Consider the following 27,210-nt stretch of genomic DNA (forward strand, 5'->3'; position numbering starts at 1 on the left):
AAAAATAATCTGACCAACAGTATGATCTCTCAATTTTTTGTCATTTACTCCTATTTCAGAAGGTTTTTTTTTATTATTTTAGTGAACACTGAGAAATTAATATTGAGATTCTATCTGTTTTCCTTACTATTTGTGTTATTTTTGAAAAACATCTTCCTAATGATGTTTGCCACTTTCAGCTGTATCTATAAGTAGCATTTTAGAAAAGAAATAGCTGGTTTCTTTGTTTACTAAGGACTACTGAACAAGCTCAGCAGGGAATTGTCATTTCTCTTGGGTTGCTATACAGTAGCATTTGAAATTCTTTTTGAAAACTATTTTAAAATCATATAAATCTGTTTAATATGAAAGCACAGATCATCTTTTGGGTTTGAAATGAAAGGTAAGTTTAAATTTCTTTATGAATATAGAAAATTTAATCCATTTAATTCTGTGTCTATCTATCACTGCTTGCACATACAGTATGAACTGGTTTATAAATGGATTCTATAATTTACCGTTCTGCTTGTTTCACTGCATAATATTTCTCCCACACTGTATGAAGGATAACATTACAAATAGTGAAATACATCTTTTAGAGATCTAGGGAAAAAAATTGGACAAATTCCCTCTATTAATGCTTCTGCTATTCAGTTGTCCAATAACTACAATGTTCACATAGTAAATACATTTAAATTGAGTTTTACGTTTTGCATGAATACTCAACTTCAATCTTGGTGAAACCTCTGGTGACAAATTATCCTCTATTTCCTGTATGTTTTTTATTATCTCAGGTGCTTAGAAGATTAAGTGTATGCTTAATATTCAAGCAAAACAGGTACAATGTGATCCTGGTCCACTCTGATGCATGCATTTAAGGAGCCATTGTCTTCAGTGACTCTTAAGTACATAGTCAATTTGCTAAAGCAGGTAAAATATGCCTTCATGTTGTATGTTCTATCCAAATGTTGTGATGTATTTGTTACAATCATGCTGTGATTCAACTGCTTGTGTGATGTAAAGAACTCAAAACAGCTGTCAAGTAATAATACATCCTTACTCTAATACCTTTTACTGTTATAGGCTACTACTGCATCCACTGTGGTTCCAATAAATGCCAGTGGAAATGAGAATAAAAACCAAATCTGAGTTGTGTTTCTCCAGCTGCTGTATTGGGTCTACATTACAAAGTTTGGGAGCAGACAGGCTGCACGGGTGACCTTTATGAGAACAGAGCAGGGGCTGCCCTCACGTCAGAGAGAGCCCTTTCTAGTCAGCTCAAAAATGGACCCTCCCTTGACCAAAGATGAACCCATCAGCCAAGCTGGCGCTGCCTCTGTCATTAGTATTTAAGAAAGGATGAAATTGCTGTGCAGCAGCTGTGAGAGAGAGAAGTGAGAAAAATATAAGAGAAACAGCTCTGCAGACAGCAATACAAAAGGAGGAGGAGGATGGGGATATTCTCAAGGTGCCAGAGCAGAGATTCCCCTGCAGCCTGTGGAGAGGACCATGGTGAAGCAGGCTGTCCCTCTGCAGCCCGCAGAGGACCGCACTGGAGCAGCAGGTGGATATGCCCTGAAGGAGGCTGCAGCCTGAGGGCAGCCTGAGAGCAGGAGGTCTGGCAGGAACTGGGGACTGTGAGGGACCTGTGCTGGAGCGGTGTGCTCCTGAAGGACTGCACCCCATAGAAAGGACCCGTGCTGGAGGAGTTCTGGAAGAACTGCAGCCTGTGGGAAGGACCCACACTGGAAGCTCACTAAGGACTGTATCCTGTGGGAGTTACACCACGCTGGAGCAGGGGAATATAGTGTGAGGAAGAAGGAGTGGCATAGATGGAGTGTTATGGACTGACCGCATCCCCGTGCTGCACAGAATTGGAAGAGATGCAAGAGTCAGGAAGGAAGGAAGGAGTGAAGTTGAGCCTAGGTAGAAGGAAGTCAGTGTGGGTGATTTTAGCTTTGTCTTTGTTTCTCATTAGCCTTCTCTATTTTTAATCAACAACAACAAAAAAATAATTTTTCACAAACTGAGTCTGTTTTTGGCTTTGTGAATACTTAAATCTCTTCCAGGATACTAGGACTTTGAGATAATATTTTTGCCCATATTATATGGAATTGTATGAATTTTTCAATTCTTGACATATGAGAGACAATTAGGTTTATATTGTGAAAAATTATCAGTGAACACCTGTGTTTAAGTCAGATGATATTAACTGAATTCACAACTCCTTTGTTGCGCTTTCTAGAAATATTCTAGCAAGCACAGTCAAAGAAAATTGTGAATGTGTGTTGGAAAATTAAGTTCAGTAACATTCAGAGCAATCTTTTTTTTTTTTTTTTTCAAGAATACAAGTATTTTCTCCAAAATCTGGTTCTTAGAAATCATTCTCATCCAGGCAAGGAAGTGAAATACGTGATGTGATGTGCGTGTCTTCTCAAATCCAATCAATACAGATTGGTTTTCTAGTGATGTACTGAATAACTTCACTCACTTGCTGATGTACTACTAACAGTTAAAAATTATTGCCGGACATGATATAATTTTGAATAATTTACTTAGCTCTATATGCCAGTCTATTACAGAACTTAATTGATTAGTTCAGGATTTTTTTTACTAAATTCTCACCCTTGAAGCATCAGAACTTTTTTGAATTTTATGACTCACATGCGTCACTTAAATTCACAGTGAAGAAAGTATGAAAACCTGCAGTATGTGCCATATTCAGTGCAGACATTTTTCTTCCACCATGAAATATTTCAAATTATGTTAAAATCAGCATAAGTTGCAGCATTAGTGAACAACCGACATTGTTCTACTCATATCTTAACTTCTGTGCCACACCTGCTCGCTTATTTTCATTCATTTTAAAGGCAGGCACAGTACTTTACAAACACAGTATCTAATGGCATGTACAGTATGCCCATAGGGCCAGATTGGGATCTATTTGCTAGATGTACAGTGTACATTTTAAGGCACACTATAGGGATTGAGTTTACTTTTTGATAACTCTGTCCTTTTATTTGCAAAGATGGTCACTACCTGGAAATGTAGAAAAATAATCGTTCATCTCTAAGAGCATCCAATGTATTTGTGTTTTTATTTTGCATTTTTCTGAAGAAAAATGTGTGAAAATGTTAACTTTAGGGCATTTAGAAAGTAAATATCAAGTACTGTGTTACATTTTATATACATAGATATGTGTTTATGTATATCTAAATATATAAAATGATTGTAGGAGCTCATACTAGAAGCTTAGTTTCAGTACAGTACTTTAAATACACTGGTGTTTGTTTTCAGTTACACTTCTGCACTGCTTCTTTCTAATGCAGAGCTTGATACGGACACCGGTTGATAATAGCAAACAAAAAATTTGTAAAGAATATTATTGTCTTATCATGCAATGTAGTAGGCATCCTGTGGCACTATTCTCTTATCCAACTTATTTACAATACTGCTGAGTACATTATTTATAAATATTACAGTGTTTGTCTTATTGGATTTTTCACGGCACCCAGCAGTTATTCACGATACAAGTCCTGTCACACGTGAGTTTCAATGAATGAATGTGTATGTGTCAGCATTGGTGCTGAGGTTGCAAGTTCAGAGGCTCCATTTTGTGATTTCAAAGCAGCACTGTACTCACAAATGTCCAGGAAAAACTCATAGTTCTTTAGTTTCCAATCTTTAAACTTCTTTGATGTTAAGTTGGGATCATCCAGCAGGCTGTTGATAACTGTGAGGTCCCCTTCCTTTGCCTATCAAATTCCAGAAAGACACAGTACATGTCAAAATGAAATGTATGCCACACTTTGTATCTTGGCATTTTATTTCTTCTTCCATTTCAATGCAAAGTGCTAGGCAAACTACTGTTCAAACTACGCTTGAATTTTTTACCTATACTCAGGAACTACTACAGCTTAAACTGTCTGACAGCTCATTCCTCGGCACTTTCTATAACAGGCCTAGAAAGAGCAACAAGTAATGTTTGGTTGGTTTGTTTTGGCTTTGTTTTGTTTTGAGGCCAGAACACCTTTGCTCTGAAGAAGCGTTTGTTCTAAAGCTACAAAGAAAGCCTCATCCATGGGAGAACACTAAGAGATTATACTTTTACAAGTTTATATTGCTCATACACAATATGAATGATAAAGCCTTACTTTTAAAGTGCTCTTGAGTACTCTGATGTGGTGAAGCTTCTCATTGATAACTGGATCATTACATCGCTTTACAAAAGACTTGCGGAACTCCTGCTTGGTGGAAGGGCGCTGCTCTCCAAAAGCTGACAAACTAGCTTGTTCCAGAGACTTGTACAGCTCTTGCAGACCATCTGAATTTTCTCCAATTTCTTTTAAGTTTTCTGAGAGAAAATAAAGAAACCTAAGAACAAATCCAGCAATTCAGACAAAGTTTCTAAAAACAGCAAACAATACTGCAAATTAGTGCATAAAAACAGCAAATAATTCTGCAAATTACTGCATAAAATAACTTATAACATGGTCTTCCCATTTTCATTTTGATGAAACAATAACATTTTGATCAGCCATAAAGCTATGTTCTTAAGCACTACATCTGAGCATTTTAAATGCAAAGTCCTGAGTAGCAACTGAAGAATTTGCCAAAATATAACTTTGCTAAGCAAAAATCTCCCTGAGAATAGTGGCAGTATTGCTTTGGTTTTCAATGCAGTAAGGAGAATCAGAATATCTCCAAAAGCTTACCTTCTACACAAAAACTATTATGCCTTCTAATAGGAACTTTCTCTTCCAGCTTGTCATCTGTTCCTTCTATGGACTTCAGACGCCCCTTACCCCTGACATCTCTGTTTCGTGGAAGGCTTTGACTACGTTGCTTCTGTGGCCTGCTGTGAGAGCTATGTCCTCTCTGACATTCCGCCAAGGGGAAAGGCCCATCCTGTTCATAATTATGACGTCTTTGTACTGGTAATGTTGCTTGTTTTCGTCTGTCTGGTGACATTCCAGGCCGGCCACTCATGTATTCCGGATCAGGAGGAACAGTTTGGAGAAAATGGAGCCCTGAACTGGTTAATGGAGTCTCTATCAGATCCTGCCATGAGCGTCTTTCTCGGTAGGGAGGTCTGCATCCTGACGAGTGTGTGCTTCCTGCTACATCTTGTCGAGAATCTTCGGCAGAGGAATGAGAATATGTTGATTCACTTGAAAAGTGTCGTCCATGTTTGGTTTCAGGGAACGGACTTGTAGAAGTCACCTGAAAAGAAACAAAAGTATCTGACTATAAGACAAGGTTTAAAACAAACCCAAGAAAATCACTATAGTGTAGAACATTACACAATACATATTAATAAAATGGACTTATATGTGTGTTTTGATATGGCATAATATGAACCTTTGTAAACAATATAATTAGCAGTGAAATCTTTTATGCAAGTGCTATGTTTTAACCACTCCCTATTCTTGTTTTGCACATTCTCTGCCCATGAGCAACTACTGCTGGAAAGAACTGCTGGAAAACAAAGGTTTCCTGAAGAGAAGTCCAGTTTGCGCTCAGTCCAGCAGTGTGCTGTGAAGACATGAAAGCCCCCAAAAGAAACCATAATTGGATTTCCTTTTTTTTTTTTTTTTTTTTTAGGTGATAAACATCAGCCAAACAACAAAAAAACTTCAGCACCCAGGAAGATTTTTGAATTTTGGGGGACTGCTGAGCTCATCAAATCATTTTAATTCTGCTGGGTCTGTGTGTCATTTTACTTCAAAAACAAAGAGGCAAAAAAGTGAAAAAACAGAAAGGGAGAGGCTTAACCTGTATCCTGGTTGATAAAACAGCATCACATGGGTGAAAATCAGTCTGAACTTCACCCATGTGATGCTGTTGCCTCAGTCACTCTTTCTTTGGTTCTGGTTGTGTGAGGATCGTGTCATTCACGTTGAAGAAAAATCTGAAAGAAAAATAAAGAACAGTCCTATCTGTGCTTAGAAACAGATTAAATATCACAGCCTATGTTCTGTATGTTAGAAATGGTATTTGATACTAGAACCTGTTTGTATACAAAATATTTTTATCTCATTTATCAAAACTTTTCCCTATACAATATAGTAGAAGTATTTTATTTTATCAGCTTCTTAACGTCTTATGACACTACCAGAAAACATTCAGTTCTTAGATCACAAGGAACAGCACTAATTTCATTCTTACAATGAGATCCGTCTTTGTTCTGCCTTTATAACAACTAAATTTTCTAAACCAAGCAAAATGCAAATCAAGGCACACATTGTTTGGTGACCTACTGTCAAATGCAGCATTTATAACTCACTGAGGGTGTTCGGTGATAGGAGTCACACAGTGTTGAAGAACCTTCCTGCTTCAGGGTTAAAGAGCCATCAACATCATCCTGGTCGCTTTCACTCCAGTAATCTGCTAACAAAGCATTCTGGGTTTCAGTCATGTGCTTTTCCACAAGAAAGCGGTTCCCACGTTTTCAAAACATTACTAACTTGCAAGGGTAAACATTTCAGTCATGTAGGTGGCTTGGCAATTATTGAAGAGCAGACTTTGTGAAAACGTCTTGTACTTAGATACACAGGTATGAAGAACCTTTGAATGTTTTAGGCTAGTGTTACGGAAAGCAGATTAGATACCTAACTCCCAGTGTACAATAAAAAAGCAGCTTCTGGTCACAGAAGGAAATTTCCTTCTAGGTGCCAAACTACAGCCGAGACTAAACACCTAATACACCATTGCCTAATAACCCTGGCCATGACCAAAAAGGCAAGGCTGGCACCCGAGCTCAGCAGATGAAGAATGGATCTAAAACACTTGTTGACCTGTGACCGTGATGTCTTCACTTGCTCTAGAGTGACAAGCATACCTGATAGCTCTGCTCTGGGAGGTCATACATCAGCCTGGACTTGGAATTCTATATATCATTTGTTTTTAATATTTCTTAAAATTACTATTCTGGATTTTATTTGTTGGTGGCACTACTAAATCTGGTTCTTCAAGGATAGATATTCTTATGACAATCTGTGTTTTAAAAGACACAGCACGCATGCTAATATGACATCTCCAGTTTCAACCATGTAGTGAACAGGTGTACTCTCTGCTTTCTTCTCCTGCTTATCATCTCTGAAACATTACCTTCATCTGGGTGAATGTCCTTGTCATCAGGTGTGTAACCAATTGCTGCAAGACCCAAACGATTCATCCACCTAATAGAATAAAAGAAAATGAGGAAGAGGGATACTTAAAAGCAACATCTAGTGTAAACATGAAGTCATACTGATTTCTTATTCTGTAGAAAAGTCAGAAGTAACTGTTAGTCCAAAAACTGAACACTGTTCAGGCTGTTAAAATCATGATTCAGGTGTATTCAGTGGTTAATAATTCCAAGCGAAGGTTGTTACAGTTCATGTACAGTGCAGATGTGGACTTCTGTTCATATTTGCTGGAGCAAATTTGCCTAGTGGAGTATCAGACTCATTACATTTTATTCTGCTGCCTAGAAAACTAAAGAATTAAGTCATAAGGAAAATGTGAAACATACATGCTAATATGCTAGCTTTGGCAATGGCTTAACATGAGCACTTACTTAGAATCTTCTGTGTAATACAGAGAATGTCCAACTCTGTCCCCACCTAAGTAGAATAAAATCCTCTCTAATCTTCGTCTGCAACCTATTTGTGTGGAATGGTTTCCTGAGACATTGTGTAAAAGAATATACTACATTTATTCTGATAGCTACTTCAAGAACTCTCCTGAAAATGCTACCAAAATACTATAAAATTAACTAGAATGATGATGGTAACTGTATGAAAACCTATGCTAGGAAATAAGTTGTATTAAGTTTACATGCTTAAAAAGCTGAAACAAACTATGACGGTATACCACTAGCTATTTGCTAATCTAGATTTATGACAATGGTGATATAAATATTAAGGCTTGTCATGCAAAATCAAAATTCTTTTACTTTGATTTTTTTTTTCAATACAGAATCTTAGGTTTCTAAAACAAGACTTGGTAAATTGAAGGTGCTTCAATATTTGTATTGTACATTGGATGTTCTAGTTTCTATTTTGTCCCCAAATAAATTCACTTGTTCAAAAATAAGTTTTTTCCACTAGAAGAATATTACAGCTTATTTTTAGGAAAGTTCTTTTAAAGTTTTTCTTTACCTAACATGACTGGATGTTTACAAAGAAATATAATGAAATAAAAAAGGCCGATTTATTGACATCTGTAATGACAGCGATGTATTCTTAAGTATTACCTAATTATTTATTATGCCATTAATTTTCTAGTATACTTCACATTAGTGATTTCTGGAAGCAGCTCTGTTTTCTTTCTAACAATGGAACACTAAATCAGTATCATGACAAAAACACCTTTCACAGACTTCTCAGGAAAGTTGTTAGTAAACAACATGTGCTCTACCTTAAGGGCTTTTTTTTTTTTCCAGATTTAAACAAGAAAGCTATTCAGTGTACTTAGAACAAAATAAACTTCTAAGGGCATTTGTGAATGTATTATTTGTCTAATAGCATAGTATATGAAAGATAGTATACATGTCAAGGAGACAGGAAATGAAGGAAGAGCGAACTCCACTGAAAATAGAACACAGTTCAGCATGGATTCATCTACTAGTCTAAGCAATGCTGTGCCACTGCTCAGAGCAACGGTCTTCATCTGTAATATTTGATATATCACTGACTCATTGTACAGCCCTCAGCAAATCATTCTACATATCTTACGCCTTACAGAAGTATCCAAAGGGGATAACAACATTTACTTCTTACAGGGAATTGTTATAAGGATTAACTCAATCACAAAACTATGAAAATACAAAGAACTGTACTGTAATATTATTTGCCTTTCAGCATTAAAACAGAAGTCCTCAAACTGGAAATAAAAATTAAAAGTGATTATTTTTCACAAGTATCAACCACAGGCTTAGAACTGCTAAGAGAGATACTGCTTGCATCAACATGCCAATAACTCATCTTTATCACAAAGGAAGTAAATTTCAAATGGATTAACAGGTTTACTGAAAAGCTAATTTTCTACAGTGCTCACCAGCATAATTTTGTTCAAGAAAGGGCATGCTGATCACTTGACATTTGCTCCTTTTTAAAGGCATGCTATTTATTGCAGTAATTGAAACGACATCATACCTTTGCTCATTATTAAGCATTGATATTTACTATTTTTCAACAGCTATTCCTGAATTTCTAAACTCATTAGCATTGGAGAAAAATAGTTTTAGTCATACTTTGCCATATGCCTTTGGCAATTAAGCAGAATACCTCAGTGACTTTAACTACAGTTCTGCTTCAGCACCAGTGATAAACTAGGACTCTACCATCTTCAGACTCAAAGCAAACTCAGCCATTTTGGTGGCCAGTGCACTGAAATTTATGTTGTCTTAAATTTCTTGCCTATTTTATGTTGTTGCTCATTGTTGATATTAACCTTCAAAAGAACACAGATTTTCTTAGACAGAGTATCAGCTTTACTCGTATGGCCTCCATGTCCAAATCTGGAATTAGCAGAAGGTAAACTGCCTTCTACAAGACTGCTTTTTTTTTTTTTCTTTTTCTTTTTTTTTTCCCTTCAGAAAGCAAGAAGATCCCCAGTATAGTTACAAGTACATTCTTACCTCATTTACCACAATTTAGAGTTAGCTCTTTGTCAAGCCAATGAAAAGGATATCTGATGACATTCACTGGCTTATAATGATAAAATCTCGTCTGATAAAAGAAAAAGAATCTCAATCTTAGGTTTTGTATTTTTTAAGAAAAGCATGGGTGAATGTTTTTGAGGTTAATCAGGAGTTATAGAAATGCTGAGATTACAGATCCTTTTCTTACAGTTAACATAGGAGGAAATGCAAACTCAAATCAAAAGAAAAGCTGTGTAAACCTGATGAATTTGCCTGATGAGCAAACTACTTTCTTTTTTATTAAGAAAACAGACTGGCAAAGTTACAAAAAAGTTCTCTCTGGAAAGCTTGGAACTCAGCCTCCCGGTTCAGAAATTTGTGTTGAATGCCTTGTAGGCTAACGTCAGGTTTCAGAAAGGCAGAGGGAGCTGCATGGCAAAAGTAGACTCTTTAAGGGATAGATAACAATGTTTTAATGGAAGGCCATGCAATGCAAGACTGTGTGCTACACCTGTCAAGCACCTACAGCAAAGAAACACCTATTATTTATCTTTATTTATTTATTTATTTTTATTTTTTACTTTAGCAAACCAAATGGAGGGAATTGTAAGTCTCAGGAAAAGTCACGTAAACACATGGCTAAGTTTTGTATTTTGTCTCAATGGCTTAAATTCTAAATAAATCAGATTTTGTTTTAATTAATTCTGTTGATTACAACTAGGCAATGTTGGCATTCCTTCAGGATAAAATAGAGCTGCATGGTAGGAAGCTAAGTTAAATTTACTGAGATAATTCTGGTTAGTACCAGGGGATTACAGCCCAAGGTCTGTTCTGCGAGTCTGATTCTACCCTACGGCCTGGAAAGGGATGTTTACTGAGGGCAGCCTTGGACTAAGTAGCTGTGACAATGATCAAAACTTGATACTGAAGAGTGAGTCATGCTTGAAATGCCCTGAATTGTCAGGAGTCAGCAACATGTTCTCTTACTGATCGTTTAATAAAAAACACTGGAAAAAATGGGCCAAACAAGCAGGGAAACGTTTTCATACAGCATCGGCATCCTAGAATACTATATTAAAAAAACAACAACATGCAATCACTCATTGTACAAATGCAGTTAGGAATCTTGTAGATTCCTAAAAAAAGCTGAAAGAGCTATCAGTATGACGCAGTTGCACAAAATGTTAATGCCTGTATTTACGATAAAGGAGAATAATTATCTGGTTTTTGAACCACTCTTCAACCACTTGACTATTTCTGTCTAACAGTTGAGAAAAAAATTACACAAGTGAAAAAAACGCCTTTGATAATCTCTCTCTCTTTTTTTTTTTTTTTTTTTTAAAGAAATGTGTACAAGGCAGTTAATTTTAGGGTTATAGTTAAAACTGCTCCATAATTCCATGGAGAACAGGTCAGGAAGTAGTGAGTTGCTGTGATTCAAATGAATTTATTTGCTAATACCCTCAATGTTGTATACACTTTTTGCAAAGGCAAGAAACTAATTCAGGTGAAAAAGTAAATAATTGATATATCCTGAAAACATTTAAATTCAAGAAATAGTCTCTTCACTTTAACTATTTCTTTTTATTAAATATTCCCTTAAAATGAAACCAATGAAACACCAAGACATTAATGCACACAATAAATAAATACACAGTTATATATTTAAAACCCACTTCCTAGATTTCTCACCTCTTTCATCAATTAATACTTGTAAGTCATCCCAGGTTTGTATTGTAAATGTTTCAGAGTAGGAATATATCTTTGTTTTTGAGACTGCATCTACACTACAGGTTATTTGGCTAAAAGAAAAAACAGAACTGAAATGGAAGTTAAATGTGACTTAATCAAGTTATCTTTAAGTTTATTAAAATATAGATTCCCTTGAACCATCTATTTCATACATACAATTTATTTAGTGCAATTTGTATTTAATTTCAGGTTATAAACTTTGTATTATAACCTCTTACATCACTGAGATAATTGGATTCCAGAGTTCACTGCAAAATTCTTTTCAATATAGAATTATATTTTAAAATCAATTTTGTATTTCATATGCTGGCTTCTTCCTGACCAGCCTTTCTTAATTGACATCTGAAAAATCAATATGTTTCCCTTTTAAGTTCATGGGGTACATTATTTTCACTATTGCTAAGGCTGTGTGGGTAATGCACTCATTTAACAGACTAAAAGTTCCTGTAATAGGTATGGCTAAAATGATTCCTTTATTTTTCTCAACAAAAATGAAACCCAAACACATAACCGATGCCTCACATCAAAATATAACACTGAACAGTCTTCTCAATGAGCTCATCTCTCCAAATACGTCAAATCTCAGCAGCCTGTATTTTTACTATTTTATTTGTCACAGTTGCTGGAATTTGTTAGGTAAAATCATTGAAGGGATAAACTGTAAGTACTCTCTTATTCGATAATTTGACATGACTCTGTTGATCTCGTTTCATGCATTGTCTTCTTAGATTTGTCAGGCTGGAAAAAATATGAAAAAAGCCCTAGACACTCTAAGACTTGACAAGTGAACCATAGCAATTTATGTCCTCTTTGCATGTGCACCTACTTCATGCACCTAATGGGAATTTGTTTTATTTTATTTTTTGTAATCTTCATTCTGTCAACTGAATGCACAACTAGGCCTTTGTAGTCTGAAGCCTGTGTTGTTTGGGTTGCTTGGTTTTTGTTTTGTTTTGTTTGGGGGAGGGAGGAACTTTGGTGGTTTTGTTGCTGTTGTTTTCCTGGTGGATGATAGAAAATGAAGTTCACAACCCCTGTAGAAAATAAATTATGCTTCCAGTAATAAATGAAATAGCATCTTATTATACAAATATAACTGTGTAACACAGAGAATATACACACAATAACTTTCTGACAGACTATGATTTCAAATAAAACCCTAAGGAAATCTACCAGAACTGTCACAGAAACTCACTCAACTGGAACTCCTTTAGCCAAATTGCAAATACATTTCCAAACACATTTGCAGTAGCTCTAACGCTGCCTCAGCAAAACAAAAGGAGTAGTCATTGCTAAGTCAGGGTTGGACTGCCCCACTGATACCTAAAGGAATTAATTAAGAAGACAGTAAGATATTTTCTTCATTAGTGAAATGCAGCTACATAATGCAGCCCTGTCCTATCGATTTACCAAATTACTCTGGCTAATTCACCAGAGTTTCTGGCTATCCATGCACAGGCAAATACTATTAGCTGCCTGCATCTGCCACTTCCTTTACTAACTATGACATCGGATATGCTCCAGCATGTGCAGCCACGTTGTGTTCATTTCTACCTTTCTAATTTTGTCATGGTACAGGTAAGGGATGGAAATCTGTAAAAATCCAAGCCACGATTTCTTAACTTCTAATACATTATGTAATTTTACTCAGTTATACAAGCTTTTATCCTAGTAATAATGACTGGCCCAGAAAAGCTTTGGAGAGTCTCGGTGGAAGGGCACTCCTCAGGAAAGATTCTTCAAGGCCAGGGATGGGGCTTTGAGCAATCTGGTCTAGTGGGAGGCATCCCTGCCCACGGCAAGGGGGTTGGCACTACATGATCTGTAAGGTCTCTACCAACCCAAACCATTCTAGGATCCTTTATGAGCAAGAGAGCTGCGTTTCTTATGGCCTGAAAAGGTATGGGTGGAGTCTGAGGGTTTGGAGGTGGGGGTGGGTTTTTTTTTTTTTTTTTTTTTTTTTTTTAAGGACGATTTACTTCTGAAATTGTGTAATTTTATTCCCACACACTCTTAGAGAAATCAGATGAAACAAGCTACACAATACAGTTAAAGGCCCAATTTATGTATTTATAAACAGTATTTCTATTAGGAAAAAACATTTTTTGCAGTGTTAACTTAGTATGTCCAGTATAAGATTATAATGTGACTGGAATGGATCTTCATTCACCACTGAGAGGTACAGCGCTGTTCTCAAAAAATCTGCTCTTTTAAATGCAGACGAACTGTTTGACTCCCTGAACAACTATATCAATTCACAGTGGTATTATTTCCAGCAGAATTTGATTAAGTTAATTCTGTAATTTAAGCTAGTACAGAAAGCCAATGTAAATCCTAGCTCCTGTGCATTAGGAATAAATTCACACATGAATGCTAATTTGGATTGTGTATTGGATAATTGCAATTGTGTATTGCAAACACCTTTAAAATCCTCTAATGTAATGCTATAGGCCAATGGTTCTCTAACTGTATTAGGGGGAAATGGTAGTTCACAAATCTATGGAAAGTAGTCCGTAGATGGTTGAAAGGAGGAGTTATGTGGCTAGCCAAAAAAAAGGAGACTCTGAAGACTTGCAGCTCTGTCCTAGCACTTCCTAGTGCAGCATTTTCCCCAGGCTGAGCACTGTAGCTGTAACTGCTCACTCCCACATGCATCATGGTTTCATCCAGCCCCTGGGGCCTGCAGCTAATTCTCATCAGAAAAATGTTTTGTTTGTGCTGCAACTTATGTGCTTCTATGTGAGCACAATAGGTTAGAGGATTGCAGTGGCCTTCGGAGTGACTGTATCTTTCCTGAGTTTGAAAAAAGTTTATAGGAAAGTTAAAAAAGAAGGGGAAGAGCCACTGTTCCTGTTAACTTCAGGGATTTCTGCTTGAAAAGTACCTTTCACATTCCCCAGACTTGCTTTCTTATTGCTTTTTATTCGGTTAGAGTCTGAAGAGTAAAAAATCTTTAATAACATACTCAGCGCAGTTTCCTGAAGAACTGTTAAATTAGGACAGGCAAATCTGACTGGGTTAGTCTTCTGCTCACTTGCCCAGCAACTGTTGTTTAAGAACGGCAGCATCTAACAGGGGCATATGTCTGGATTTTTTACTTGCCAAGATCTTTTCTTAGGTTTTAGTTTACTCATAAGACAAGATTAAAAGTAATTTAAAACTGTAATACTAACCTACCATATGAGCTGGCAAAGATCTGTCAAGGAGACTAACACGCCCCAAATTTAAGTAAAACAGTTGAATGTTCTTCAGTAAAAAACAGGATGGTTTAGGAAAGCCTTGACTAACTTGCTTGTTACATACATAACATAAAAATAAACAGGATATGAACCCTGAAATTTGCTTATATTCAATAGCAATTGAATTCAAAATACTCCAACCTTCAAGCAGTTTCTTTTTAAGAGAAATATGGTATTACAAACTTTCATATCTTTACCTGGAAAATATTGGAAACAACCCCTACAAAATCAATTTATCATCATTTTAGGTTTCAGTGGGTAGGAGATATTGGTTATATATTTGAATGAATGCCAAAGATTTATGGGAATTATTAAAATCATTAAGTTAACTCAGTTATTCAAATCAAGCGTGATAAAATTATTCAGCCTATAACAGGAGCTTTTTTTTTTCTTTATTTAACATTTGGAGTCTATGATGAGATTGCAAATGAACTGCACACTTCAATCACAAGAAATTTTTAAATAAGGTAGATATTGTAAAACAACTGAATATTAAATTCAGTGCTAATTTCCTTAGAAGTATTAAAGCCGTAAACAGGTAATACATGGTCTGGTAATAGATGAAGCACTTCTGTTAAATAAGGCATTTAACAAGCTTGGAATACCACATGACCATGGCAAGCAAAATATGAGTTCATCAATTTCATTATTAATTCATTTCTAATAACACAGCTATGCTCATGTCGACCTGAGAAAACAGCATGAGCATTAATTTTCCAAAGCAAAGTCTGTCTGCAACATGCTACACAGCAGGCAAAATTGAGCTGCAACAGAATAACACTATCTGCTACACACAAATCAATTACTACCCATCGGTGCCTAGCACTTTCAAAAGCAGTGTATTAAAGTATTAAAGACATTACAATATTCTGGAGTGTAAAAAAAAAACAACCTAGTAAACAATGAATCTTAAGTCAGAAATTAAATAAAAACATCTGTTAAAACAAAAGGTGGTGGTAAATACAGTTGAAAAAAGGGTAAACGTTCTCCACACCATGAATGAAGAAATGCTCTTTCTCAACTTCATATTAAATTGCCTTTACTTTTCAGTGTAACACCGTGGAAAATCCAGTTAAATTTTTTTGGTGACAGCAGAAGTATAAGATACAACAGAGAGAGAGCATTTGCCATATTTCCTTAGATTACATGGTTAGCAATTTGGTGGAAAGGTAGCGATTTAGTGATTTGTGAAATTAGTATTTTAGGTGCATTTTTCATCGATGAATCTTGCTTATTCATTTCAAATTTCAGACAGGATATATCTGGGACAAGGAATTCCAGGAAGTATGTGAAGGCTGCAGAGGATGCAGAGGGATTTCACAGAGGTAGCATTGTAATCCATCATTTGGGTTGCTGAGTGAATTACAATTACTCCACAGGAAAAGCACTTCTGATGGAAAAATACTGCAGAAAAGAGTTCAAGGGGAACTTTACCCTTCTTTGTCCTCTCTCATGGGAAACAGACGCAAAAAGTCAGAAAAAATGCTCTAGTAAATTCCAAACTAATGTGGCAGTATATGAAAACAGATCCTGGCACCTTTTCAAGTGTTACGCTCCACGACGACTGTAAACTGTCATAAAGACAGTTTCCTTGTCTCCCTAGTGTAAGAAAATCAATGGATGTTTTATTGAATGTACATCAAGACTTCCTGGTTTTCCTTGAGTCAGAACACTTTATGGTATAACAGAGAGAGAGGATCAATGGCACTTCAACAAATGATAGCCATCAAAGTAGCTAAAATTAATGTAGAAACCATGCATATTTAAAAATAGCTGAAGATCCTTACTTCAGTTTTGTACAAAACAAATCTCAGCTAGATTACATAACTGAACAATAAAACAGTGTTAACATTGGTAAAAAAAAAATATTTTGCAAATTTTCATCCTAAAAGTGATATAGCTAGCAGTGATACAGTGAGATACTCCTGAGAACTGAACCTCCTCATCATCATCATCAGTGGATGATGAACTGGCTTGAACTGTTTCAATACAGCTAATTTTATACATCAATAAAGTTTAAAAATAGCCTCTCAACGTTATTGTTCCAAAGAAAAAAATCCAGCTGTATCCTGAAGGTGATTCAATCTAAGTTTTCAAACAGAAAGAATTAACTAAATCTCAAAGTTTCGGTGGTATATGCAATGAAAGATTTAAGTCTTCAAAGTAGGGCAACATTGTCCCATGTGTCCTTGCTTTTTACCACAGCTTTGAATAAACAAATTCCTAAAGTAACAGGAGGAGGTAGAACATTTGACTCTGCCTTTGATCCTCAAAGGCACCTTCCCACCTTTATCTAACCTCTGTCTTCATCACTGAATCACAGAATAGAAGCACAGAGTAATTTAGGTTGGAAGAGATCTCAGGAGGTCATCTGTTCCCACAGCCTACCCACTGCAGGGCCAACTTTAATTTTGGATCAGGTTGTTCAGGGCCGTGAATGCCCTCCCAGCGCAACCAAGGACATATAACTAAGCACAGCAACACCACCAATAGAACTTTGCTAGCCTTGATAGGAGAGTGATAGAATGGATCACATTTATGTATCTTTTTAAAAGTATTCTGTCATGAAAAACAAATGCATCTCATTAGTTCAGTCCCATTTCTGTTTAAAAAATACTTCAAATTGCTTTTCATTGGTTTTAGGTGTTATGTTCCTGTGGATTACCATTACAGCCAACTTAAAACTATCTAATCCCATCATGTGGGTATACTCTCAGTATGAGCTTTGGTATGCCTGTATTGTTTGTATGTACCAGAAACACTTAGCCCATGACATTAATAATGAACATAGATGTGACCAACACAACTGACTTTCCTAACACGCCTTTGTGGAATTGTGCCATGTGGCATGACAAAAAAATTCCAGCAAACAAGATAAGCCATGCAATGTAATGCTGTATGTACTAAAGTCAGTGGAGAGCTAGAGTGGGCTGTATTGAGATCACTGTCAGCATTACATCATGCTTAGGAGCATATTTCTATGTGAGACTGAATATTAGTTTATATTATTGGAGTATCGTGATAAAGAACATGTAACTTACCTATTCATTTCTTCAAGACAGTCTGTTGCAAAGTAGAAACTCTTTATTTTGGGGTGACATGCTTTGAAGGCACTAGAAAATAAACACAAAGATGAAACAACAATCTTTATTTCAAACAACTTGTCTATAGACACAAAAGGCTGACAGACAGACCTGCTCTAATAATTCTTCAGCATGTTACAGGTCTAATGGGCATTTTGAATGCTCAGTTTGAGTCTCTTGCTGAATAAACTTACCAATGGATTCCTACTGATCTGTTTACTGATGCTGATGTTATACATTAAAAACTTGTTACGTCAATCTGAAAATCTTCATGAATAAATTTAAGTACATATTAGTCGTATCCCAAACATAAACTATTCTAAAGAACTAAGAGTTTGATCCCACCACCTGTTCGCACATATTTATAGGACTGTGGTTTGTGTTCTACTCAAAGAAATATAAAGGATGGCCAACTTGCTCTAACTTTCTCATATCTTTACTGTAACTTCAGATTCATTACTGAAGATATATGTGAATTTATCCAAGATTTTATTTTACATTAATAAAAAAGGAAGAGAAGGAATATAAAGATAAATAACCAGTTGGTAATTGCATTCAACTGGAGACAGCATTAAAAACGCAGCATTTTCAAATTTTCTTTACTGAGTCATATGACTCTAAGACCTCTGAAATGAACGTTTCCCAATTGAGATGTATTATTAAAGATTCCTAATTACAGTCTTCAGGTAATCTATGCTTAACGGAAAGTTCTAGGGAATATTAGTGGTGGGTTTACTTTGTTTGGAAGCTGATAACAACAACAAAGTTCCTTAAAAAGTCTTCATCTAAGCAGTAGCTTCTAACTCCAGCAATTGCTTTGTCAAGTTACTCTAAAATCAACTGTATTCCAGGTACTTTTCATCTTAATCTATTAACCTCTACTGTATTTTTTCTCTGATCAACACGAGTCAATAATAGTTAACAGTTCATCTGCCATCTAGCAACAGAGCTGACATTATTTAGACTAAACCCTTATGTTTATTGTTGCATTATAATTTATGGTCAATTATATGTATTTCACGATTTTTTATAGCACAGTCCATTCTCACAGCTAGTTTTGGGTTTAAAAGACAGATTTTTTTTATTTTTTTCCCCATTTGCTGATTTCCAATCTATGCAGAGGTTAATTTACAGAGTGAAGTTCTTTGAAAAGTGCTAGTTAAATTATAAATCACTGAAGTAGTTCCAAAAGCATATTGCAACAGGTTTAAATTAATTTATGCACTCTTTTACTTGTGTAACTAGCACAATATTAGTAGTACGCTTCACTACTGACAGCACTGACCTGTGGTACTGAATAGCAGCATGACGGAAAGTAGCTGTTAGACTGACATTGTTCTCTGCACAGCTAACATACCTTCTCCTTTCTCAAAGGTCAATTCCTTCACCACTCCTCTGGTCAGTGCAATTCAATTCCATACAGCTGATTTCATGAGATAAATTCTGATTTTCACTTTAGGCTGGCTATATACAGAAACCATTACATTGCTGAACGGAGTACATGCATGGGATAATCAAGCTCACATGTTACAGCATGAGCGATTGCAGTTCATAGAATAGCATTAATGAAAAGCATTTTTATATTGTGTAATTCCCAAGCTCTCTCTCCTCAGCTGAGCATTTATTTGAAAAATACTAACAACAGTAATCATATTTCTTATGATTTTTTTGTGTGAATATAATTAAAAGGAGTATCGAAGAAACTACAGACTCAGACCAATAAAGAGTATTATTTTATTAGTTGGCAACTGTTAAAAACCAACAACTATCATATGTAGAATTTAAGTTAAAATACTGACATTTATACAGTAATTACTAGATGTAAGAATTAGATTAGGAATCATTACATGTGGCATTAAGAAAAACATGTAATGCATGTTTTCCACTATTAATAGCTTAAATGCAAATGATTTTTTTTTAATGACTATGATATATTCCAGTTTTCAGAAACAAGAAATGAAGGCTGAAGAAGCTTCACTTGGGCACACCTACTTTCTTATACGTATTGGTAATACAAATGCGTACAGTAACAGACTTTACTAACAAAAGTTCTACAGAAGAATGAGATAGCAGAGTTGTGTTTCTCTGTAGCTTCCATGAAATTAGACATATATTAAAAGGGTAAGTTTACCTTTGCACTGAGGATCATCATAAAACATCTTACATCCATAAAAAGAAGATGTAAGAAACATTTAAGTATTGTTTTAGCATCTGGAAATTGATAATTTCAACTGCAGATCTTAATCTTACTAGCTACGTCTTCTGATTAAAAGCATGTCCTAAGACCTTTATTATAAGAATATGATATTCTATTGAAGTAAAAAGGTCATCAAAACAGACAGACTTCACTAGTTAATACCAGCTGGCAAGAAATAAGCAAGCAGAAAAGGCTGGATGTTCTTGCATGTACTGTAAATACTACTGCAGAATTTTGAAACAACAGACAGTTTGTATTTTGGCAAATGAAAATAGCGATTACAGGGGAAATCCCTGAATAGGAAGGAATTTTTTTTTGATGCCCACTAGATGGCATACACTTGCTAATTATATATACTGAATTTTAAGATTTTAATGCAAGAGATTTTGATCTAAGCATCGTATCTTCTTTTACCGGTATATTCTTTTCCCTGATGTCAGTAGTCTTTTCAGTTGGTTGGAAACTCTATGCAACATCTCCAGCTTCTAGTCTTCCATTTGACCAACCATCTCCCAGCCCTGAGATTTAAGAATTGGCTTGAATTGGAGAGGACTATGTAGTGGATCTAGAGATTCTAATCCTCTTGATTAATCCTGTTAGAATATCACATGATGGAGTTTCTGCTTGTAAACAGGATTATTTTCCTAGACAGGAAATTTACGTACATAAAAGCATTAAGATGCCAATAATAGAATTTCAAAGTTCACCTTTTAATAGTCAGAATATGTCCGATAAACAGACCTTAAATTTGCGCTCCGCTATGCTCATATATTGTGATACAATCCGTAATTATATATTTGAATCCTACATTCTCACAGGAACTCTTCCTCAGTTAAGGTGCAGAATGAACTTGCTTGTGATCTAAATCATGATTATACAACAGATAAGTCTACTTTCTGTAGGACTCCTGTTTTAGTTGTTACAGAAATTGTGAATGTGTCATAAAATAGAGACAGAACAAGAATTGTTTCAAGGATAAATCAGCTACATGCTGCAGTTCTTCCTGCTTATGTAAAGGAGTTCTCATGTACTCCAAGACACAGCAGCAGACTTAATAATCAGTCACTATATAAATGTTCCTTAATATCTTTTTGCTTGATATACTGAAATTTACTTACATGGTGAATATATGTGCAATAATATACTGTTATTTATGTACTCTGAAGAAAAACGGGTCTTTATGTTTATTAAATGGGTATCCCAGATCTGTGGATACCTTTAAGTGTTTTGCAGTTCTGTTTCTGAGCTGTAAAACGCAACAATAAATCCATCTTCACTTTCCCGAAGTGTCACAAAGATTATTAATAGAGAAGCTTTTAGATACAATAGCATTAAGAACTGCAGAGAAATCTCCAGGGAAATAATTTTATATGTGTAAATAAAAATGAATAATGCGGAAGAATGATACACATAATTTTACCTTTGACTTGTTTTGGAGCATTCCAAACTGGATGCTGTTTGGTTTGCTGTCTACAAAGTCTGTCAGGCCCATTTCAGAAGAGCTGCTCCCCAGCCAGTCAGCTCCCAGCAGGGGCTTGGCTCATTCACAAGGGCAGAACTTTGCATTGTCCCTGATGAACTTCAAAAGGCCCTCGGTCAGCCCATACGCCCGGACTGTGTAGATCCTCCTGAATGACAGCCCTGCCCTTGAGTGTGTCCCCAGTTTGCTGTCATCTAAACCGCTAATGTGGGACCAGGAGTGTATTTCAATTTTTAGGAATGCTACTCTGAGAACAACATCCTAAATCTTCATTCAGAAGAAGATTCAAGCGTTCCCTAAAAGCAATGGAAAGTTTTGCAGTGTGAAAGCAAGAAACTGCCGCTAGCAGGGACAAGGTCATCCTACATCCAAATATAGCCTGGAGAGTTAAACCAGTCTGAGATAATGCCATGATTCATTTAATAATCAGGGTACCTTCATTAAATGCATTAATGAGGCAAATCATCAAACCGTACAGAATAATGCATTCAATGACTATAAATTCTTGTCAAAGCTTTTTTAACACTATTTCAGTCAATGTATCCTATGAACATCAGTAACAGTCCCACTATAAAACAGCATTTCCCATCTGACAGAACACTGGAAAACACAAGTCTAAAATCTAAAAATAAAAGACGTTATTCTAGTAAGACTTCAAATTCCTTTGTTCAATAAGGTAAGTCTTCTGTTTGGAACATTTCACATTGATGGCTCTGAAAATAAGAAAACTAATGTGATTTTGCTGGACTACTTTTATGCACTAAGATACTAAGTGCTCTTTCAGACAATTTTAATTTATGTAAAAACATACGGACCTACCAATAAGAAAAAAAAAAGAAAGAATTAGGTGTCTTTCCCCACCCTTATTAACTGTCAAGATAACTGCTTTACTAACTTTTGCACTGGTGTTAAAATGGACTCAATCATATAGAAGTAAGAACCCAATCAGACTAATATTTTCAGATTTCAAGCTTGCAATGACTTTCAATGCCTACAGAAAACCCACTATTAAATGACAAATATATCCTAAAGTGGAAAGAAGTGAGAACAGATCCTGTAAAATCTGTCTTTCACTAGTCCTCTTTAAAATGAGGCGAGAAGATCCTAGCTGCAATGTTTCTTGTAGTCTAGCAGAGAGAAGAATGAAGTGTGAATTAGAGCTTTTCCAGACTATGTTTGTTCAGAATGGGTCACCACCACCTTATTTGTAAAAGGAATGCAGAAGAATCAGACCATAGAAAGTTGTTGCTAAGCTCACAAGGATCATTAGCCTTTCAGTGGAATCAGGCAATATCAGTCATGCTCAGTCCTGTCCTTGGTAAGACAACATAGAAGAGGATCGATATGCGCACTTATAGAGGCTGTAGAGTAGAGCTGTAACACAAGCAGGGCCCTCCATTCACATATGCTTGATATACTGAAATGTAAATGAACGTAACACTGGATTTACTTTCTCTGCAGTTTTGGAGGAGCAGGTAAAATAGCAGCAAATGTAAAGCATAGTTTTTATGATGCAGGAAATACGTAAATGGTAGTCCATGAAGGAAGAAATCAAAGGGAAATTCTGGTCAGGGAAAAAAGGGAATACTATTAACATCTTCATTATACTTTTACCCCTGGACCTACCTCTTTTTGAAAGTATTCAAAGCCTGAAGCTTTCAGTAGTATGCAAAGTTTTAGTTAATCAGAGTTTTTCTTTGCATATACCCTGCAGAAATTGTCCTGTGAGAAGTGTTCTGAGAAAATGTGTTCTAATGCTTAGAGTAAAGCTCTGGAAGGTATTTCTAGCTGTGCACAATGACCTGCTGTTTGATCTTCGTTAATGCACTGAAATTTGCTAAGTGTTTTATATTCTAACAAAAGGATATTATTTTCTCCTGTATTTTTGTTCAATATCATTATTAATATCTACTTGTTCCACAGAGGAATTTATAGTGCTCAGTTCATGTTTAATTTCTGCAGTGATACTCTCAGTTGAAAGGAGTAATGGAAGTATAAATTGCACTGTCTTCTTCTCAGGCAGACAGTAATAACACCTTCAGACAAGAACAAGCAATTGAAGAGGTTTTATTTTCTAATCAGCAGTCTCTACTGTAATTCACACCTTCAGTATTTTCTTGTATGTATGTTCATAGTTGTGGAACGTATTCCTCAGAGCAAAACCATGTTTAGTCCTTGGAAAAGCATGACAAAAATTCAGGACGCTTAGTTACAAATAGGAAAGCTTTAGTAACAGTATCTTATATGCTGTTCTATATAGCTCCTGATGGCAGCAAGTCTTAAAATCTAGATGAAACCTGCAAATAATTCAGGAGATACTGGTGAATTGCTAGTCTCCAAGCATTAGAATTGTTAAACCTACTGTTTTACAGCTATGACTTCCAATTCCAGCACTGCCTGCAAACAATTTCCAATGAGTGTCTGTTATTAAATATGTGGCAAAGCTTAACATATGCTTTTTACTGGGAGCGTAATGCAGTAGCAGCAGTATGTGCACAAGAAACAGACTTAAAAACACAGTGTTGGCTTTGTATTTGGAACCTAAATATTTCAGCAGTTGAGAATAACTCAGTATTGGGTATATAAACTTCCTCCATAAATGAGAAAATGAAAATTATATTCACCATCCCTTGTTGATATTTAAGATATTTCCTATGGTAACTGTTTCTTGCACATTTGATTCTTATCTAGAAGACAACAAGGTACCTGAGAAAGTTTTGTTTGTTGGCTAATTTATTTATTTATTTATTTATTTTGCTTTACTTATTTAACTGAATTTGGAACTGGTCTATCTGGAAAACTGACCAAAGGGACTGACCAAAGGGTTATCCAATTCTTTGGAAGACAGCTTATGGAATTTACATTAAGTGGCATCTTTTGAAGTAAATAGAAAAACTAAAACTTAAGCAGTCTTATAATGTGTTATTTACAAATTTCAAGGTTTTCTCTGCAAGTTTTCAGTACTATATGTATAATATACTTCCAAGAATAATCATTTGATTTATAAACATAATTGACATATTACTTACTGTTTTTTTCTGCATTCAATTGCTCTATCGATCCTGAACTCAGGTAAGCTAATGAATCCTTCTGCTTTTTCATCCTATCAAAAGAGAAGAGGAAGTGATGGTGAAGAATAACATACAGTTCAAGAGAGAAATAAACAGTAGCCATTTAGGTCTTATACTAAGAACAACTATCCAATCAATTAAAATACTGAGCATATTTTCTACATAATGGTTTTACTTAAGCATTCAGTTTACTCGATCACAGAATGTCAGAAACTTCTAAGATTTACGTTCCTTAAAGGAGTTGCAGTTATCCTAATTCCCTTTGCAGAAGGTTACACAAAACTTTTCAGCACCTAATATAGCATCCAGGTCATTAACAGCTACAGAGGAAAACTGCCAGTTTTTTCATCATATAGTCTACACTTTAAAACAGTCATGTGGATGTCTCCTTTTAAAGCCATGATTGTGCAGACAGACCATAGCTGAGGAGGTTCCTACAGTGAGCTCACCACTGTTTAAATGGAAGAGTAATAACTAGAAAATATTTCTTGTCACTTTTTACTTCTTTTGAATTAAATTGCCAGAAAAAGCAAGGAGATACAGTAACACCAGTCAGATTTTGGAAGTATTAGTAAGTGTACTATGAATTATAGCTTGGCCATAAATGGACTGAAAATCAGTGGGACACACAAATACCACCTTGCATGTAACAGTGTCAAACAAAATTTACAACACTAACCCTGAAGGCCTTTGTCATTCACAGCCTGCAACAATCCTGTTTTGAGCTGCAGAGAAAATACTAAAACTGAGGATAACAATGCTATTCTAATTGTCCTCTTGAAGAAAATTGAAAGTATAGACTAAACACCAGAAAATCAAATCAGGCTGTACACAGACAGCTTAGAATAGGCAGTGAGGCTCAATGCAAACAGGAGAATACCCTTGTAATGATCTTTGCCCTGCCCTCCCTCAATTACTTCATTCCCACAGATATCCAGATTGCACAAGTGTAGGTCCACTGGTTTTCAATAACATGTCACCAAGCAGAGTGTGTTACACATGAGAAGTTGCAAACTCCAGAATAATTCAGCAAAAAGCAAGAGGAACATCTACATAATAACAACTTTCAGAGAAAGATTGGCTAATTCCAATTTTCATACCTGCTTTAATGGTTAACTGACATGAATGGCAAAACTTTACACATCCCCCCATACAACTGAAACTAAGGACAGCTGAATGCGAACACTCTATTATTGCAAACAAATACTGTCTGTGGAAAAATATTAACTATTGACATATTCATTACTTTAAGAGTACCATGAACTTCTGTTATTTTATTAGGCTTAGACTTCAACTTTGGAGACTTTAAAAATATTTCCAAGTGAGGCACTTCCAGCTTGAGTGACTGAGACCTGGTAATTAAAGTAACAGTTCTCTAATATTTTATCAAATATTAAAAATAGACTTTATTCAAAAGAATGCTAAAGCTTAAGGTTTAATTTTGTCTTTCTCCAAACACAGAATATACTTACATTCTGGTTTGTGTACCAGTACAAGGAAGAGTCCTTCAGAATAAACCAGTACTTCTTCCATTTCTGTGTGAAATAACCTTTGGCATCTTTTTTCTTCCACAGCCAGCCTTCACAATCTCCATGCCCCAAGTCTTTGCAGGAAATCCGTCTTCTGCTCCCACTCGTTAGAGAGCTCCCTGAGAACGTGACGATAGTGTAAGACATCTCTCTGAATGCTATTCTTCTCAATACGAGCACGTTACTAATTTTTAATGATAAATCAATTTAAAATCCTTCAAGCCAAATCCTCTCCAATTTCAGAGAGTAGATTGAATGAACAGTTTCTAAATTCCACAATGTTCTGCAGTTTTGCTTTCTGGATGAATAAGAAACAGAATGGCCTTTTTTATGCAGAGGCTTATTTAGTCTCTAGAGGGACCATTCCTTTTAGGGCTGCATTTTTATCTGATTAAGATTTGTATCATCATTCCAAAGTAAAAACATTTTTCATTTAGCCTTCAATTTGAAACTCAGAGAATGACATAAACATAATCTGTATATTGATATAAACACTACTTCTTCCATCTATCTTCTGTTGCTACTTTTATCACTAGTAGGCCTGTCAAATTCTGGAAGTTTTAAAAGTCAATTTTTATAGTCAATAAAGAAGAAAAATAATCCATTTCCATTAAAATGCACATGTGTACATTTCTCCTATACTGAATTTAATTGAAGAATAACATTTTAAACTCTTTGAATCCTGTTCAAAGGCACAGCACCAGGAAAAGATAGTGTCTTTTTGTTGCTGTTGTAGTTTTTCTTTTCTTTTTTCAGTTATTTCAATAGACCCAAATCACAAGGCTTAACACTTCAGTGTCCTCTGTGAACATTAATAAAAACAGTGCTCTTAATTATGGTATCATTTTTCCTGAAAAAGAGCCTGTAGGAAATGCCATTAAAATATCAGACATTTTTCTATGAAAAATCAAGTTTATATTGCTACAATAATTATATTTGTTCTACAGGTTTGAAACAGTGAAGTAGTTTAGATGACCTCAAAACATAGTGCTTTGTTCTGCAACATTCCTCAACCAACCTCTTAACATTTTGCTCTTTTTAGAGTAACATACTGTGCTGTGTCCTGGTCAGGTTTAGAAATATTAAAAACATATAGTAAAAGTAAAGGAAATTTTCCTAGGAGACTGAAAGAATAATAGAATAATAATAACAACAAAAAAAAAAGATCGCTGGGCATATACATTCATATGAATTTATTATGCTCTAACCACTTTTCTTAGGTTCATTGTTTTAACAGTCTCAAACAGGCCAC

At 35.6% G+C, this 27,210-nt stretch overlaps 1 protein-coding gene across 1 annotated transcript in view; it reads right to left on the reverse strand.

Annotated features, from left to right (window-relative positions):
- Positions 1 to 3,518: 3,518 nt before the first annotated feature.
- Positions 3,519 to 27,210, reverse strand: part of LOC118245408 (connector enhancer of kinase suppressor of ras 2-like) — a 174,317-nt gene continuing 150,625 nt past the window's right edge. The window contains exons 16-23 of the mRNA XM_035541600.1: positions 25,902 to 26,061; positions 24,388 to 24,461; positions 17,640 to 17,711; positions 7,090 to 7,160; positions 6,266 to 6,366; positions 4,695 to 5,202; positions 4,134 to 4,333; positions 3,519 to 3,734 (exon numbers count right to left, since the gene is read on the reverse strand). Coding sequence (XP_035397493.1) covers positions 3,519 to 3,734; positions 4,134 to 4,333; positions 4,695 to 5,202; positions 6,266 to 6,366; positions 7,090 to 7,160; positions 17,640 to 17,711; positions 24,388 to 24,461; positions 25,902 to 26,061 — 1,402 coding nt within the window. The remainder of the gene's footprint in view (positions 3,735 to 4,133; positions 4,334 to 4,694; positions 5,203 to 6,265; positions 6,367 to 7,089; positions 7,161 to 17,639; positions 17,712 to 24,387; positions 24,462 to 25,901; positions 26,062 to 27,210) is intronic.

This window comes from Cygnus atratus, chromosome 13 (assembly GCF_013377495.2).
Source record: "Cygnus atratus isolate AKBS03 ecotype Queensland, Australia chromosome 13, CAtr_DNAZoo_HiC_assembly, whole genome shotgun sequence".
NCBI classification, from domain to species: domain Eukaryota; kingdom Metazoa; phylum Chordata; class Aves; order Anseriformes; family Anatidae; genus Cygnus; species Cygnus atratus.